At 42.3% G+C, this 16,584-nt stretch overlaps 1 protein-coding gene across 2 annotated transcripts in view; it reads right to left on the reverse strand.

Moving 5' to 3' along the window:
* LOC102299304 (cadherin 13, H-cadherin (heart)) overlaps positions 1-16,584 on the reverse strand; it is a 227,279-nt gene that overhangs the window by 27,568 nt on the left and 183,127 nt on the right. For both annotated transcript variants that reach the window (XM_042226214.1, XM_005935766.3), the window contains exon 9: positions 16,064-16,206. In XM_042226214.1, the coding sequence (XP_042082148.1) occupies positions 16,064-16,206 (143 nt within the window). The remainder of the gene's footprint in view (positions 1-16,063; positions 16,207-16,584) is intronic.

Raw genomic sequence — 16,584 nt, forward strand, 5'->3', positions numbered from 1 at the left:
CTGCCTGCAAAACATGCTCCAAAGCTGGGCAGTAAAAAGAATTTCCATAAATGAATAACAGAAATGTCAAGTACACCTAAAAATAAATCAAATGAAAAATTTCCCATCTCCAGGCTTTTTATTCACATGAAAACCCTTAAAGAGGAGCCGTGTTGCCCAGGCTACTAAATCCCTCTGGCAGGGCAAAGGAGGCAAGTATCCAAGTGCTAAATATTTAGAATTCGTGCAAATGCATGACTGTATTGAATGTGAAGTGCAGTGAAACCTTCAAGGCTTGTAGAGGTGCTGATTTTCTAGGATAATGGCGGTAATCCAACTCCCCGTGCACCATGAAGACACCCACCCATCTGCATAGACACAAAAGGCTGTGCTTGCATTCCCACAAACCCACATGCACTGGGTCAGTAGAGCTTAAATATTCTCACTGTACCTGAATAAAAGTAGAAGTGATCTGTAAGTGCATCTACTTGTGACTCTATCTCTAAAAATTCCAGCTGGTTGCAGCAGGTGAAAGAGGACAGGAGACCCGCAACTAAAACGTTTTCTGCACGAGATTCTTTCCTGGCAGTCTGCAGGACAAATGACATCTACAACTGCTGGGAGTGTTTAGCAGATAATCATCGCGATGTGTTCGCTAAGCTCAAAACTTTAATTTCATTCTCAGCTGTAAAACCATCACTGGATCGTGATTGCAAGAGATATGGAGAAATCAAATGTAACGGTAGCGAGTGTGGCATTTCTTCTGTTTAATAATCGTGAAATGACTGCAAACGCTGCACTCGGTTCCCTTTCTGCATGCAGTCAAGGAATGAAACAGAAAACAGCCCTTATATACCACAGATAAGTATTGCTGTGACAATATCAGCAGCAGATCAAGAGTGGAGAGGAATTACTTGAGCAGAAGCAGACAGAAAATGTGTTCAAAAGCAAATCAAAGACAGTAGCTCTTCAGGCGAGACCCTAGATAATCTATTATCACTTGAGACGCGAGACCAAGAGAGCGAGGGCTCGGATCCTCCGTCAGAGGAAAAAAAATGCAAATTTCAACCTATTTGTAGTGGGAGAGGGTGCCTCTGTGCTTGGCTAACTTTAAATGAAGCTGTTTGTCTTCCTAAATGAATACTCCCCACACCTAATCACTCTATTTCTCTGCTCTTCTCTTCTCCTGCTCCTCCTTATCGCCGTCGCATCGTGGCTATGTCATCATCGGCCTGCCTCGACATTAATGGAGCTTGTCTGCTGGCCCCTGCTTCACACTACTTTGTTAGGAAAGTTCTCTTTGAACACAGCGTAAGTTTGTGAAGGAGACAGGTAATTTATGGATCTACGGCGTGCACCCTGTTCTCTACGTGTCTGGCACTACAAAGAACATAATGAATAAAGTAGGTGAAGCATCGTTTGCTTTAAAAGAGAAAAAAGATGAGTTTTCATGAGTTTTTTATTTAGATGTACACAAGAAAACCGACACAAAAGTGCCAAAAACGGTGATTCCTCATTCGTTTGAAACTGTCGACCTCAAAATTTGGGTATTTTCATGCAATAAGCATGGCTTACAGTGTAAGTCTCTATAGGTAATTTTCCTTTTTATAACTAGATACAGTTAGATGCATGTTCTCCCCATGTCTGCATGTCTGGGTACTCTGGTTTTACAGTTTACAGCATTGCAAAGGCTGTGGCTGCTTTTACTCTCAACTGCTGTTACGACCCGGCTCAAAAGCCCAGCATAAATATGGAGACTAACACCAGATTTCCCAGAGAGAAGGTTTTATTTTAAGTGATATAATACGTTAGCTACAATAGCTGGTACCACTAAGACAAAGACTGCTGTGCCTTCCCAGAGTGTGCCTCAGGTATGCCTTTATTCACACCTCCCCAGGTGTGGTCAATTAGCAACAGCTGGACGCTCTTGCACTGCCACTTTGAGGGGCGTAACAATCGGATACTAACATAAGAATTTGAACGGCTTTGTTTGGCTTCTAATATAAACCATAATTTTTGTGCTGGTCCCTTTTAGAGCTTTAAAGTCATTTTATAAAAGATTGTGCGCCTTATTTTGTGGCACAATTGCATTTACCATTTATTGCAGGCATGTAGTCTATGCTACATTTTGTGAGATTACTGAGTACCCACTCTGTGGATGCATCTGGATATCCTGGTTTGCATCGACTTAGCACTTTATTCTCATGTACAAGTATGCTAACGTCTAGCTCTGACAGAGCCGCGATCAGAACAAGATTGTAAATGAGGATAGAGGTGCTGATAGCCCAGGATCTGAGTGTAATCCTTAGTGCACTTAGTGTGTGTGTGTGCGTGTGTGTGTGCGTGCATCATTTAAAACTTGACTCTCTTCCTCCAACTCCGATAAGAATTGTGCTCAGAGTGACTCACTCAATTATTTTGTTGTTTTAGCATTTGCTGCATTCCTAACACACACTGTCTGTCTTAATGGCCGTCTGGGTGGGTAATGAAACAACAGCCACAGCAAATAGCTGGTGTTTAACAGTAGACGGTTTCAGGTCTGTGTCCCTATTCCCTCTAACATGCTGCAGTTCATGTGAGATGCAGTGCAGCTTGTCTGTGATTAAGCATTGTTAAGCACGTTAGCGGTTGCGTCTCGACTGAAGATTTATTTGTCAGTTCTCAGAGACTCGAAGGGATTATTGGCAAACTTTCGATTGACGATGCTCCTTAATGATACGCTTGTGGCTCTGTGAGACTGTGCTGTGCAGATGTAGCTCAAGCAGAAGCATAGTGAATTTTTTCCATGCAACATGCGTATATTTTAGCAGGTATAGCATTTACAGTTCCAAAGTACCACTGACATTAAACATATGACCCGGCTTTGCTGCAGAGTTAGCAGATCACCAATACTGTTAACAGCAATCTGTGTAGTAATTGTTTAAACAGCAACAGTGTGACACTAAATGCAGCACTACAGTAATGAGTGTGTATTTATCAGGAGAGTCTTATTGCTGCAGATCCGTGTACTTGTCTTTATTATAGTCCTTTTCCCTCAGTGGTCATTTCGGCGCATTGTTATGCAGTGTTAAACTTAATCCCAGCATGGCTGCAAGAAGTTGAAGTCGTGTCAGATCTAATGTAATCCGGTCACCTCTGAGGCTCTGTTATTTTAGCATCTTCAAGACTGGGAAAATGGAATGAATGCAAATGGAAAATCCCTGCACTGTTTTATTTTGCAGCTCTAATTTTTTGCACTACTCTCCTTTGTTTCGGGTTTAATTAGTTCGGGACAAAGTCAGAAAGTTTTCACACGAGCATATCCTCCTTATCCTATCCTCCTCCTGAGGAGTCGTTTTTGTGCAAAAGAGATGATTAATGATGTATTATTTCCACTGGAAAATGTACCAGTGTAAAGCTAAAATTAACTTTACACAAGTTGGTATCGATTCTAATAAATTGGTTTGAGGAATTACACTAATTAGCGAATGAGATTAGGTCTAATTGTCCCCATCAAAATAACTCTTCGGTATTATAAAAGAGCAATGCCTGGGAGCCACTTCAGGCAGACGACTCAAGTAGCAGTTCTGCACTCGCACAAGATAAACTCTACTCAGTGAACCACAAATATCCAGTGCAGCCTTCTGGTGTCAAATAGGAGACGATTTCTGCTCGGCGTGCGAATCGTTGACATTAACCAATCACTGCAGGAACTTTCTGTTAAACCCACCCGAATTTTCGTGCTGCTCTTACAGGACTGAAACAGTGAAACCTCCTGTGCATCACTTTTATGATGCCAGGACAGACAGCACAGATGGTAAAGGTGGTGCTCTGTAAGTAAATATTTATTGAAAACAAATATTTTAAAATGAATAATTGAATGCAATGAATGCTAGAAATTCTATTGAGATAGAAACAAAAGGAAAATTAGCTCAACAACTTGGCAACAGCAATGAGAAATTTGGGATGACGTTATTGAAAGAAACCATCTGCACTTTTTAAAAAACATTTGACCCTGTCCTCTACAGCGCCCCAAACTAATGCTAGAGGAGGGACGGCGTAAGTGGCGTAACCGCGGGACGAGGTGCTAAACTAAAAAGCCAAGCAAGCTGACCTTCCCGTGAATCCTACACGCCAACGGTCACTTCAGCTTCACTCACAGTTTACCGATTTCCTGTCGTTAATTTCCACGTCGTTTCCTTTCTAGGATTCTTCCATCAAACTGATAGAGATCTTTCAAATGACTGTTGCTATGGTGATCCCGACCACCGATGCATAACTTCCTGGAGATGCACCTGGATACTTTCTGTTATTATGTGAATAATCTTCAAAAGTGTATCAGACATCGTTAAGATTGGTCACAAAGAAAACAAACTGGAGGATACTAACACATTAAAAGATATTTAGAGAATCAAGTAACTTAAAGTTGGAACAAATATATTTGGTGATTTCATAGAGTGTGTCTGTGTCAGAGCAAAGACAGAAAAATCATTACGAGTTTTAATTCTGACACCTGACATTTCAGCCTTTCGGTAAAATATCAGTCTGAACTTGAAGGACAGGTGAAAGTGTTTCCTACCCGTTCGTCCCACAGCCACTACCCCTGCTGTGCTTACATCATTACGACTTCTGATAGGTGGTGGCGTGACGTAGCTTCCTATCATTCTCTGGGAACCTTCTCTGAGTACTTTTCTTTCCTGGTCGTTTGCTTCTAACAGTAAGCTGCATCAGACAGGCTGAGAAAGAACTGGCCATTGAGGAGGTGAGGAGAAAATCACTTGATAAGATTTCTTTGTATTTATCAGAATGTCTCCTGGGCTGTGGCAGCGATTTCCTATAAAACTCTCTAACTGCTTACTTGCAGCGTGCTGAAAAGTCAAGCACCTCTCAGTCATTAACATCTGAGACTCCAGACGACTTTTTCATGTTTTAACTCATTTTCAGGCAGTAATGCCTCAAAACAAAAAGGTTACACTAACTACTTTACAACCAGATATAATAAATGACTGTAAATGTTTGATTACAGAGTTTTTACACACAGTATTACAAATTGTCAGAATTTCAACTGCAGCAGCCAAAAACTGGCAGAGCAGCTTTTTTCGTAGGAACGACGCAAGTTGAAGAAATTCCGAGTTGATATTCTTTCTTCGGGCTCTGCTTTCTTGCACCATCGTCCACCACTATTCCTGAAACCTCCACCTGCCCCTGGCTGGCATTTAGACAGCCTTGTTATTCTCCAGTCTGTCCAGAGATGAGAGGAGCAAACAGACTGATTGACTCCTGGGGCTGTCAGGGCTAATCCACAGCTAAAGGCAACAAGCTAAGCTTTTTTTTCTCCCTCTATCTCTTTGTCTTCATATGTCTCCATCTACCCCCAAACACTCTTTTGCTCCCAACATTTTGGCTTTAGGCTAATGCTCTCTTTTTGTCTGACTGTCCAACTCTGTTATCTCTGTATATATTTTATTCTGTTGTCTCGCTTTTTCTTCCCACGGCTGCAGAAGACGAATGAAAAACGTGGTTTTGACCAGCAGCGCTTTGAAATGTACCAATTTGTGCCCCTGCACGGTATGGTGAGAATAAAATCCGTGATCTGTTTGCACTTCATCTTTTCTCTAGAGGGAAAATGTGTCACAGCAATGAAGTTTTATGAGAGGAGACGAGGATGAAGAGCACAACGCATTCAAAGAGGAAAAAGTACAAGCAGTTATATTTTCGTTTTTGCCCAGGAGATCAGTTCTTCTTATTGTGGTGAATTGTAGAGGTAAAGAATGGTCCACTTGTAGCGTTTGCCAAGGACAAAGCTGAAATAAGACTCTTCTTGTCTGGCTATTTTTCTTGTGCTCATTAGAATAACTGTTATATTCCACGGCAGCTTAAGTACAAACAACCAGCGGATGATGCCCTTGGCTAAAGATGTTCTGTAACGTTGTTATGATTATATTTTTTTCCCGAGCCACATAAAAGCAAATCACGAAGGAAACCAAATAACAACAAGCAGAGAAGTCGGGAGCAGGCCTGTAGCATGAGGAATAGCTCAGTGGAAAATGTCACAATATATCACGCTGCCGCTAAACACGCAGGAAGAGTAATTCACAGGTGGACTGCACCGAGGTAACAGAAGAGAATAAGAAAAGATAAATGAAGGGAATATCTGAAATGAGATAGGGAGGAGATGAGAGCAGGCTGGCCAGCATGGGAGGGAAGTGAATTTGAAAATTATGTGATTATATGAAGTGTCTACTGTGCCGAAAAATTGTACACTAATCTAGTTAAACCTGTTCGCCATCACTTTACAGTGTCTTCCAGCAAAATAGGAAAAACCTTAGTCTTTATTACTAACTGCACAGCAGTGAGCCACACACACACACACACACACACACACACACACACACACACACACACACACACACACACACACAGCTATATTTTCACATTTCCTTTCATCTGATGAGACTGCCGGAGTCCACGCTGGCTCACATTTTTACACAACTTCATTCAAATGCATCGAGCTGCAGCGTGGACCCCAGTGCTGTAAATGATGTATACATTCATTCTAAAATGTCTTTCAGTCAGGAGCACAACATTCAAAAGAAAATTGATATTTCCACTTGCAGAAATTCATATTTGATGGTGTGGCTCTGTTGCAGGACTGCTCCGCTGCTCCACCAGGAATTCTTCTCTGCTGTCACAGAGCGATGCTGAAATGCTACATTTATTAGTTTTAGGCTGGACCACTATGATTCATTCTCATCAGGTTGTTCTAAAAGCTCCCTGGAAAACCTCCAGCTGATCTAAAACATTGCAGTGAGAGTACTAAGAGGGACTAAAAGACTGCTCATGTTTCTCCCGTATTGCCTTCTTAGTTTTTATTCCCCGTTAAATACAGAATATCATTTAACATCTTTCTTCTCACAAACAAGTCTCGTACGATCAGGGCCTCATCATATCTCAAAGATGAGAGGCAGGCTTCCCATGATGCAGCGAGCATTTCGCCTCAATTCAACTCTTTTCTCAGCCAGTGCTTTTATCCCACTACTGTCATTAACATTTGTCTACTCTGTTTTCTATTCCCCTCACCACCCAGCCAGTTGTGGTAGATGATTACCCCTCCATGAGCCTGCTTCTTCTGGGGCTCTTCGTTCCCATGGTCCAAGTGCTTATTGGGATTTTCTTGCAGTGTGAAGAGCCTCGAGGTAATTTGTGTAAATAAATAAAACACAATTGAAATTGAACTTAATTTGATCTGTTTATTTCAACACTATATATTAAGAATAGATAAGATATTTTCATTCATTCGTGCTGGTTTGGATTTCATTTATTTATCACCCTATAGAGGCTGAACAAGCCCCTAAAAACAGTCAGTGATCACTGTCGGCCTCTCTCAGTTTTTATTATTGCAAATCATTTTAAAGCTCAGTGTTTAAACCCTTACGATGTAGCTACAGCCCAGCCCATGCAGCAGTATATTAATGACTGACCTCGTACTGTGGATGGATTATCTCAGTTGTTCTCCTGACTGAAGTTTGGTCCGTTTACAGCATCCTGCCATGCGATTGCATTTGTCTCGAACCATCGGGAACCCTCACGTTAACTTTTATCGAGTGGAAAAAAGTTAGCGTTCATCCTCCAGCTTCACTGTGTTTATGCTAACATAGCTGTGTAGCTAGCTACCACGTAGCACATCATTATATACCAGCTAGCCCAACTTCAGTAACCCTACAAACGTCACTGCTGTTTAGTTTCCTGTCTTCATTTATGTTGGAAGTGACAGCAGAGCTGTACGTTTGAATTTTTCAGAAATCTCTCAGTCAGAACATGCTATATCATGTTTAGGTGGAAGCTAGCGAGCTAACTTCCTGCTAACTTCTAACGCTGTTAAACTTCATTAATCCTGTTTTCATGGATGCCTGGATGTTAAACTTAATTGTTACACCTGGTAAAGCAGCAACGCTGATCATTTTATTAAAGATGAAAGAATTTAGACAGTTTGTAACTCTCAGTGTTCGTTTGACTTTGGGACCTGGAGCGGCGTTTGGGCACAGAAACGGGTAATGACGTCAGACTTGAGGACTTGAGTTTTTACTCGCATGCACGAGTGCGTGCACGCATACACACGTAGTGTAAATGATAAATTAGTGCATATTCATGTCACAGACTGTACATGAAGATGGTTCTGATGTAGTTGATACATTGATACAAATTTGCAAAGTGGACTCCACGGCTGGCCTCTGATCTTCGAGTCCAACCACAAACGCAAAACCGAGAAATGGAAAATTAGAATGCTGAGTCTCACACCCCTAACTCATTTTTCATCGATTCGCTTTGAGTCAAGGAAATAACTTCAAAGCATCATACAGTTATAATCATATAGCGCCTTGATTTCAGCTGGCAAAAGTATTTCATAGAAGGAGCAGGCGCCTCCTGCACTCGCACTGGTAAAACTAAAGGATACAGTCGCCTATCTGTTGTGTTTTTCCCGTTCTCTATCTATCTTGCCACTGCTTAAATCCCAGACCTTGTTAAAACTCCCTTCAGATAACCCACTTCATTCTGTCCCATCACTCATCAGTCTCCTCAGGGCTTCGGCAAACACTATCACATGACATACTGCTAATCTGATTGGCTGATCAGAACTGTAAATGAAACCAGCCAGAACAAATTACAATAGGCACAAGTCATTAAGAGAGATGACTTGAGGGAGAGAAGCAGGGCTGGGGACAGGTGCATCGCTGCTAGTCTGGCAAATTACTTTCAGAATAGAGTTTGGGTTATCAGTTGCTGGCTATTATACACAGTGATTGGAGAAGGAGGGTATTGATACAGCTTTAAGTGGTCTTACACTGCAAACTCTTTTTGTGCTAATTAAACACCAAAATTGCCCTCTTTGGGAGGTTTCTTGTTTGGTGTGCTCACAATTTATTTTTTCCCCTGTGTTAAGCTGCCAGATCAAAATGTAGTGCCTCTTCATCCAAAATGGGGAAAAAGCCCCAAAAACTTTAATTATTCAGGCAGTGAAACTCTAAATATTCAAAGCACTTAAACAACAACTATCTCAAATTAGAAGCAGCTGTTTTGTCAGCTGATGTGGAGCCTAGCCATTTTAATTTTTGTGATTTGCCTTCTAGCTTCTGTAAGAAAGCAATAAAACCAAAATTTGTTACATATTCAAAAATAATGAAAGACTCTCCCTAACCTGCAGCCTTTACACCTGAACCTCATATACCTCATTAAAAATCTTTTTCCCAGGGCTTTGCAAGATTGACTGTGGGCTCCTTTCTGCACAGGGCACTGACAGTTGGAGATGCACGCATGCAAACAATATTATGAAATAGCTGAAAAATATTTCAGGTATGTTGTTTTGGGGTTTGTTTGTTTTTCAGTCATCCTCTGTTGCACTCTTGGTTAATGTCATGTGGCCATGAAAATAATCAATAACAGTCTGAGTGTAAGCTACACTGTGACACACTCGCGTGCAACATCCATATTTCTGTCACAGTTTGCCATTGAACACATTTAGGATTAGGACTCAACCATACTGTCATTACACACGTATAGATAGAGGGTAACAAAATATAGTTTGCATCTAATCAGAAGTGCAAAGAGCAGATTATGGGTGGAATAAAAGGTGGGAATAGTTATGTACAGATGATTTACAAAAGAGTATACAGATGTTTATAGTGCTATACAGACGGGCAGATATACAGATGTACTCAGAAGGTCCGCCCTATGAGCTCTCTTCCAGTCTGGATGGCGGCGTGTCCTTGGGCAAGATGCTGAATTCCTATCCATGTGTGAGTTTACACCTTCCCAGTAATCGTTTTCTATTTATTTACGGTGGATAGAGAAATGGAAATGGTGACGTAAATGTAATTTTTGCTTGTCTGCCAGTTTGCTCGGTAATCATTTTTGCAAAAACTAAAAGTAAAAGCAGTTAAATGAGCGTTTCTTCTGCAACTCATCACTCAAAGCACTTCACTGTACCGTACCAGCACATTCACAAACACTTTCATAGACTCTAGCTCGCACACTCTCTCACTGATAGGAATTCAGTATCTTGCCCAAGGACACGCCGCCATCCAGACTGGAAGAGACATCAAACGACGGACCTTCTGAGCACTTCCACCTTCCACTTCAACTTTCCCTGGAAATTTTTATTTTATTTTATAAGAGTTAATGGTGAACAAGGATGTCAGTATGGTATCATTCCTTAGCTCTGATATGAGCAGAGGCTACTGAGATGTAGCGTGTTTTCTTCAGTAACTACTGATAAAGTTAGATATTTTGAGCTAGTGATGAACCTAAAATCTTAAGATCATTAAAACCATCATTAAAATTAAAAGAGCCTCCAAACCGTGCACAGCACGCCCACATCCTGATAGGTAAATACACATAAACACTGAGATATGCAGATGGCGTGTTCGACTCTTCAGCAGCACTGACACATTTCCTGTGTTGGTCCGATGACACGCTCTCCGACAGCCGCGTTTGCTTGATTCCATCATCTGACTTCATCTTTCATTATCTATCCGTTTCCATCTCCACTAACCACTCATCTCATTTCATTTGGATCCCTGCCATTAAAGCTACACGCCGGCGGAAATGTGCTGGGTGAGGAAGCGAGAGACCGTCGTAAAATTTTAATAATTCGGAATATACTCGGATTCAGCCTCGCCAATAGTTTCAGTGCTTATAAAATAAGCACCCAGAAAGTACTGTACTCAGATGGAGGCTCCCTTGCTGAGTGGGCTGAGCCATGTTTGTTTTGGTGTGTGCCAGACACAGCAAGAACTTCTGATCTGCGGATGAATCAGTATTCCAAGGACACGAGATAAGCAAGGCCAGATAACAGGCAATAACAGAGAAAGACGTTTCTTCCCTGGCAAAGCCATACAAAGGCATTCTTTAATCACAGACACGACGTGAGCCTGTTTACAAGGTGGAGACTTCCCCAATGGGTTCTGCTACAAGTCGAGGAATAAAAGACAAAGACACTCAGTGAAGGACAGACAGAGAGAGGGAGGTGCTACTGAAGCTCCAAGTGAGAAAGACACAGTGAGTATTTGGGGTTAATGAAGCAGCGCAGGAAGACAGAGGAGGCAACAGAAGGAAGGCGGCGTTGAGCTGCAATCTTCTTTACAGAGCGTATCCATTACACTGCCATTTCCTCGGGTCAAGTTGCCTTTATTCTGCACCCTGAACTCTTCCCTTACACGAGCATCACCTTTGCCTACTGCTGCACGGGGTCATCGTCGATTGGCTGGGTGAGAACATATTTCAAGAAGGTGGTTAACCTGCCTGCCTCTGTGGCTGTGACCATAAAGGGATTGATTGAAGAGCGGGAGCAAGGAAGCGCTTCTAGAATCCACATAATCAAGACTCAGTCAAACGCACGTCATGAGGTCGCACGTTTTCTTTTAGAAATGTTCCTCCACCCCAAAAAAACTTCATTACTTTGTCCTGCATGTCTTTAATTTTCACCTTTCAATTTCCTCGCTGCTTTCTCTCATTTCCCTCCATGTGTCTCTCTCTTTTTTTTTGGCTTCTTGACACAGAGTCTCCTGTTACTATATTTATCTTTCTATTAGACGCAGACTGCTCTTCAGCTCTCGCTTTCTCGACTGCACTATATTGGATCTTTTGAAAAGATGTCGCAGGCAGACATGCCTGATTTCTAGCTTTCACTATGCTCGTATCTCTTAACAGCCCTTCTGATCTTAATGACTTAATAATATTAAATAAAGACTCATCACAAACTAAATCACCAAATCAGCCTTAATAAGAGTTCTATTATGGATTAAAAACAGATCAGGAGAACTACAATACTTGGTTTTCCATAAACAATCATCTCCACGAGGTTACGTTTTTAGTCTGTTTGGTTGCATTTCTCTTCTATTGTCTGCCTGTTGATTTCAGGCCCAGTGCGCTGGCCTCACCACTGCCTCATCAGGCTTTATTATTTCCCTGCTGTTGTTTGAGGGACCCTGATCACAGCTGGCTCAAGACAAAACACGAGTCTATCTATCAGCATGTAGCCTGCCAGCCTGCTAACTATGTGCTTGCGACATGACAGACACTTAGCAGTAAAATCTCTGTATCTGGGCTTGCCCGACCAGGGAAATTGCTCAGCCCATTATGGCAACGAGCTGCACACTGGTTCCCAACACTTAGTGTGGCAATGAGGCAGCACAGTGGGCAGCCAATGCACTCGAAAATGGACATATGCAGAGACACACAAAGGTGCACCTCTGCACACGTGCAGGCTGTCACTGCTACCACTGTTATTACTTTTTCTTTCAGAGAGATCACAGATTCACATATTATGTATATGCACACACACACACACACACACACACACGACTAAACACTATTAAATTTTAAATCTGTCTGAGCACCAAAGGGTTTTAATCTGTGACCCATTAGAATTCAGCATCCCCTCTCTACTTTTGATTTAAACCAGAGGGGATGTGATGTGACTGTGATGAAGGCTGAGGCTCACTCTGGCTGCATGTATGTGTGCAATACTTAATATTCCTGTAATTAACAAAGCTCTTTGACTATGTTGGAGTTGTGTAACTGTGGTGCAGGTACACGTGTGTGCACATAATATTTCAGTGTCTAAATGGAGGTCTCTCCTTAGTATATCCATGTGCTTAAACCAGCACTGCTCAGCCACTTTTCCCGTAACTTCAGGGTTTTTAATCGCAGGTTCAGTGGCAGTAAACACTGAAGACTGCACGCGTGTGCTGGCGTGTTTCAGGCGACTGGGGCTTTGATAATGTATTCATGCCTCCCAATGACAAATGGCTGCCTCCAGGAGGCAGTTTAACATTTAAATGATGAGCAGCGGAAAACATCGAACCGCAACACACAGCAGTGAGGGGATACGCAGGTGCGGCGCAGGCCGGAGAGCCTCTGCATCAAGTACGACAAAGACATTAAAAAAACAACTTTAATCTGCCCACAAGAACTAATGCAAAGGAAAGGGAGGAGGGTAGGATGCGGGAACAGCTGGACTCCCAGCGGGGAATCAGAGAGCAGAGGAGAATTCGCTGGCCTGAAAAACAGAAGCTACTGATGAGAGTTTATATAAACAGCCCGTCAAGCCCTGCGCTCAGGTTGGAACAATAGCACTTCAAACAATATTGTCCTGCTCCATAGGCCTGCCAGGTGCTGCTGCACAGGCTAAACTCATCTGTGGCTTTTAAATTATTAACTGGGAATCAGAAACACGCCGTTAGAAACAATACAACCTGCACAAACATGAATACAATGGTGAATAACTCACAAAGTGCACACACAGTGACGACTGCATGACCCTCAAAGATTACGACTTAACACATTATAAAGTGGCCAATGATTGGCTCGCTTCTTCTATAGATGCAACTGATTAGTCTGGCAGCAGAGCGTAGCCTCCAGAGTGCATTCAGCTGTTGCTAACTCTTCAGCTGATTGATTTTTAAATCAATGCCATCATCTTGGTTTCTTTGTAAATCTCTCATATCATATGTATGACTCTGTTCTTTCTTCCTCGAGCTGGACTTCAATCTGTCTCTGGGAATGGTGTGTTCGCACCATCATCCACCATCTGTTGCAACCCAGAGGGCTGCTGGAGTTGACCTGCCCTCATGCTGTTAACAGGAGCTACCGTCAATCTGCTGCTAACCATGCACAAAAAACACAAAACAAAATAACTGTAATAGCGTATATTTGTGGCAATTCTGAGTCCAGGTCAGGTCAGCCTGACTGTAAAACCACTATTTTCATCAATACTTTTAAAACTGATGCCTATACTTTCTTTAAACCTCTGTTATTTATTTCAGTAGATTTCTCTGCTATTGTATTTCTTGCACTTGTGTTTACAGACACTCCTGAAACAGGACTCGTCCTTTTTCTGTTAAACGCAGCCCTTCTGTCTTTCTGCTCCTCGTCCTCTGTAGGTGGATAGTATTCATTCGAGGTCTCTGCATACATATAAAGCCAGAAAATGTAAGGGTCAATCGATATCCTGCTGGTACGTATGACAGCCTATGACACAGGCTGGCTGTCATACAGTCATCATTGTGCTGATAGCTGTGGGGAAGGAACAGATTTGTCCAGTTGATGACACAGCGAGCAGAAAAGAGCGGAGGTGGCAGTCAAGCAGGTACGCATCAGTATTCTGAAATTTCTCGACCACGCACAGACAGTCGACAGAAATCGACAGTCGTTTTTTAAAAGACTGAGCTTGTTCTTGTCTCTGCAGACAGAATAGCAGCACAGGCTTTTTAGAGCCTAGACATACAGTACACAGAACAGGCACGTGTGTCAGGGGACGTCAGTGTGTCGGCCGTGAAACAATGTTGAAAAAATCCATGTAGGCATCCTTTAATGTAACTGTTATGAACTGTTGTTTAACATGTATGTTTACAGTTAAACGTCTCATCAGAAGCTGCAATCACTCAGGAAAATAACACATTATTCTGGTGAATCTTTGATTTTGTTAAATACTTGAAAATGTAATTACATTGTGATTGGCCTACACTGCACTGTGTGTTAAATGCTAATTACCTCCATATAACCATGTTAAGATACATAATTAATAGAATAACTGCTAATCACCAGCACCTTAGCAGTGCCAGTCATGCCTGAGTTTTCTACAGAGCCCCGCAGGGGACATGGGAGAAAAAAAAATTAAGACGGACTTTTGCGAGATCTTGCAAAACAAACTCGGGATCTCACAAAAGTTTTGCGAGAGCTCGCAAAAGTTTTAGCCGCATTCTTCGGCCTTCGACCTCCCGTTAGCTCGAAGCTAACGTAGTTTTCTGTTTGCATTGACAAGAAAGAATTATACAAAAAGGAAAACTGATGAAAGACTTGGTAAACTCGACTACATATGCAGTAATTCATGGTCCCAAAAAAGTATATAAATGTACTTTTTAGGATGATTTTCATGAGCATGAACATATAATATAAACCAAAAGGCTCGGAATATTTCATTTTATATGTAATGAACATAAAACACATGAAAATGTTCCTCTTTCTTGTGCACAGAGCTTTTATATCAGCCCTAATGTCATCTCACAATGTAACAGGATCTAAAGCGATGCATACGTCACTCTGCAGGCAGTGTCTACGTGCACACAGTAACTACAAACGGAGTTTTAGAGGCCTCGTATGCTCAGACCTTTCTCTGTTAAAAGGCACTTTTCAAAGTTGATGGGAAATTAACTTAAAAACACATCTGAGGTTACATGCTAACAATGTCAGTTCCACTGAAGACTTTGCAATAACTTCCTGCATTCATCCATCCTTTGCCGGCTTTACCACAGATCTTACTCTTTCACCTGGCTGAGTCCACTCTCCATTTCTCTTCTTTTCCACCTATTCGTCACACACTTCCCCTGCTCTATATCTTTTTCTTGTTATCTGCTCTTATGTCCCTTCCTTTTCTTCTTTTCTTGACCCTTCCACCCCCTTCTAGCTTCTCCTCCTGCCCCATCATTACTCCTCTTTCAGCACTCATCTTTCTAAGGCTACCGAATTCCCCAGCACAACAGTGCTATTCTGCTGCCTACTAATAGAATCCCTCAGTTCCTCTAATGGATCTGTCAGAATCTCCCGAGCACAGGAGACCAGATGGATTGATAGGAGAAGGTAGGGAGACAGAGGAAGGGGGACAAAGAGACAGAGACACAGAGAGATGATGAGACAGAGTGGGAAGCAAAGAGAAAAAAAGCGAAATGCGCCAAAGCTCCCGACACTTTCATCTGTGCTTTGGAAAGTCTCAAAGCAGCAGCTCGGCTGACACTGCCAAGCAGCCGCCATATGGTCCAATAGTCGCAGGAGCACCACATAAGGCCGTCCTATTGTCACCATGGGAAAAATGACACTTTGACTGTTGCCAGGTAAAGTCAAGAGTGCTCAGTAGTCACAAAGGCGGCTCTGTTTCTACTTTTCATGTCTGAACTGACACTCATCACCCATGAAAAGTTCTTTGTACAATGAAAACGAGAATAAAAGTTTCCACAGTGGATAAACCCGACTGCTTACATTTCAAGTATTTCTAAAAATAGATCCTATGTAGATTATATATGAGTTTTACTCAGATTACAGTGCAACTCACCGTTATCGGTGGCGATGAAGACGGCTGTGTATTTGTTGTCGTAGACATAAGGAGACTCGCGATCCAGCGAGGCTGAGGTGTTGACAGTTCCTCTGACTGGGTTCACACTCAGCCAGCCCGCAGGGTCCTGCAGAACAGCATACCTGCAAGAAAACAACGAGACCACGTGAGACACCTCATCAGATCAACTATCGTCCAGGATGCTGTCAGTCGATTCTATATTAGAAAAAACCAAACAGCAGTGCACTGCAGTTTGATTAGATCGTACCATTTGAAAAGATCCCAAACAGAGCTGAGGTCTGAAGATGATGAGGACCTCTCTCCAAATCTGGTGGGCGAGCGGCCAAGCCTGCATCGCTTTGAAAATGAGCCTGAGAGCAGATCACGACCCTGCTAATGCGGCCACTCAATCGGCCACTGATGGCTGCTCGATGGTGATTGCAAGGGGCTCTCATCTGCGCTACAGTAACATTACATGTGATTGATTTAAGAACTATGGATGAATATATATATATATATAT

This window comes from Haplochromis burtoni, unplaced genomic scaffold (assembly GCF_018398535.1).
Source record: "Haplochromis burtoni strain Fernald_Lab_line unplaced genomic scaffold, NCSU_Asbu1 Contig_201, whole genome shotgun sequence".
Taxonomy (NCBI): domain Eukaryota; kingdom Metazoa; phylum Chordata; class Actinopteri; order Cichliformes; family Cichlidae; genus Haplochromis; species Haplochromis burtoni.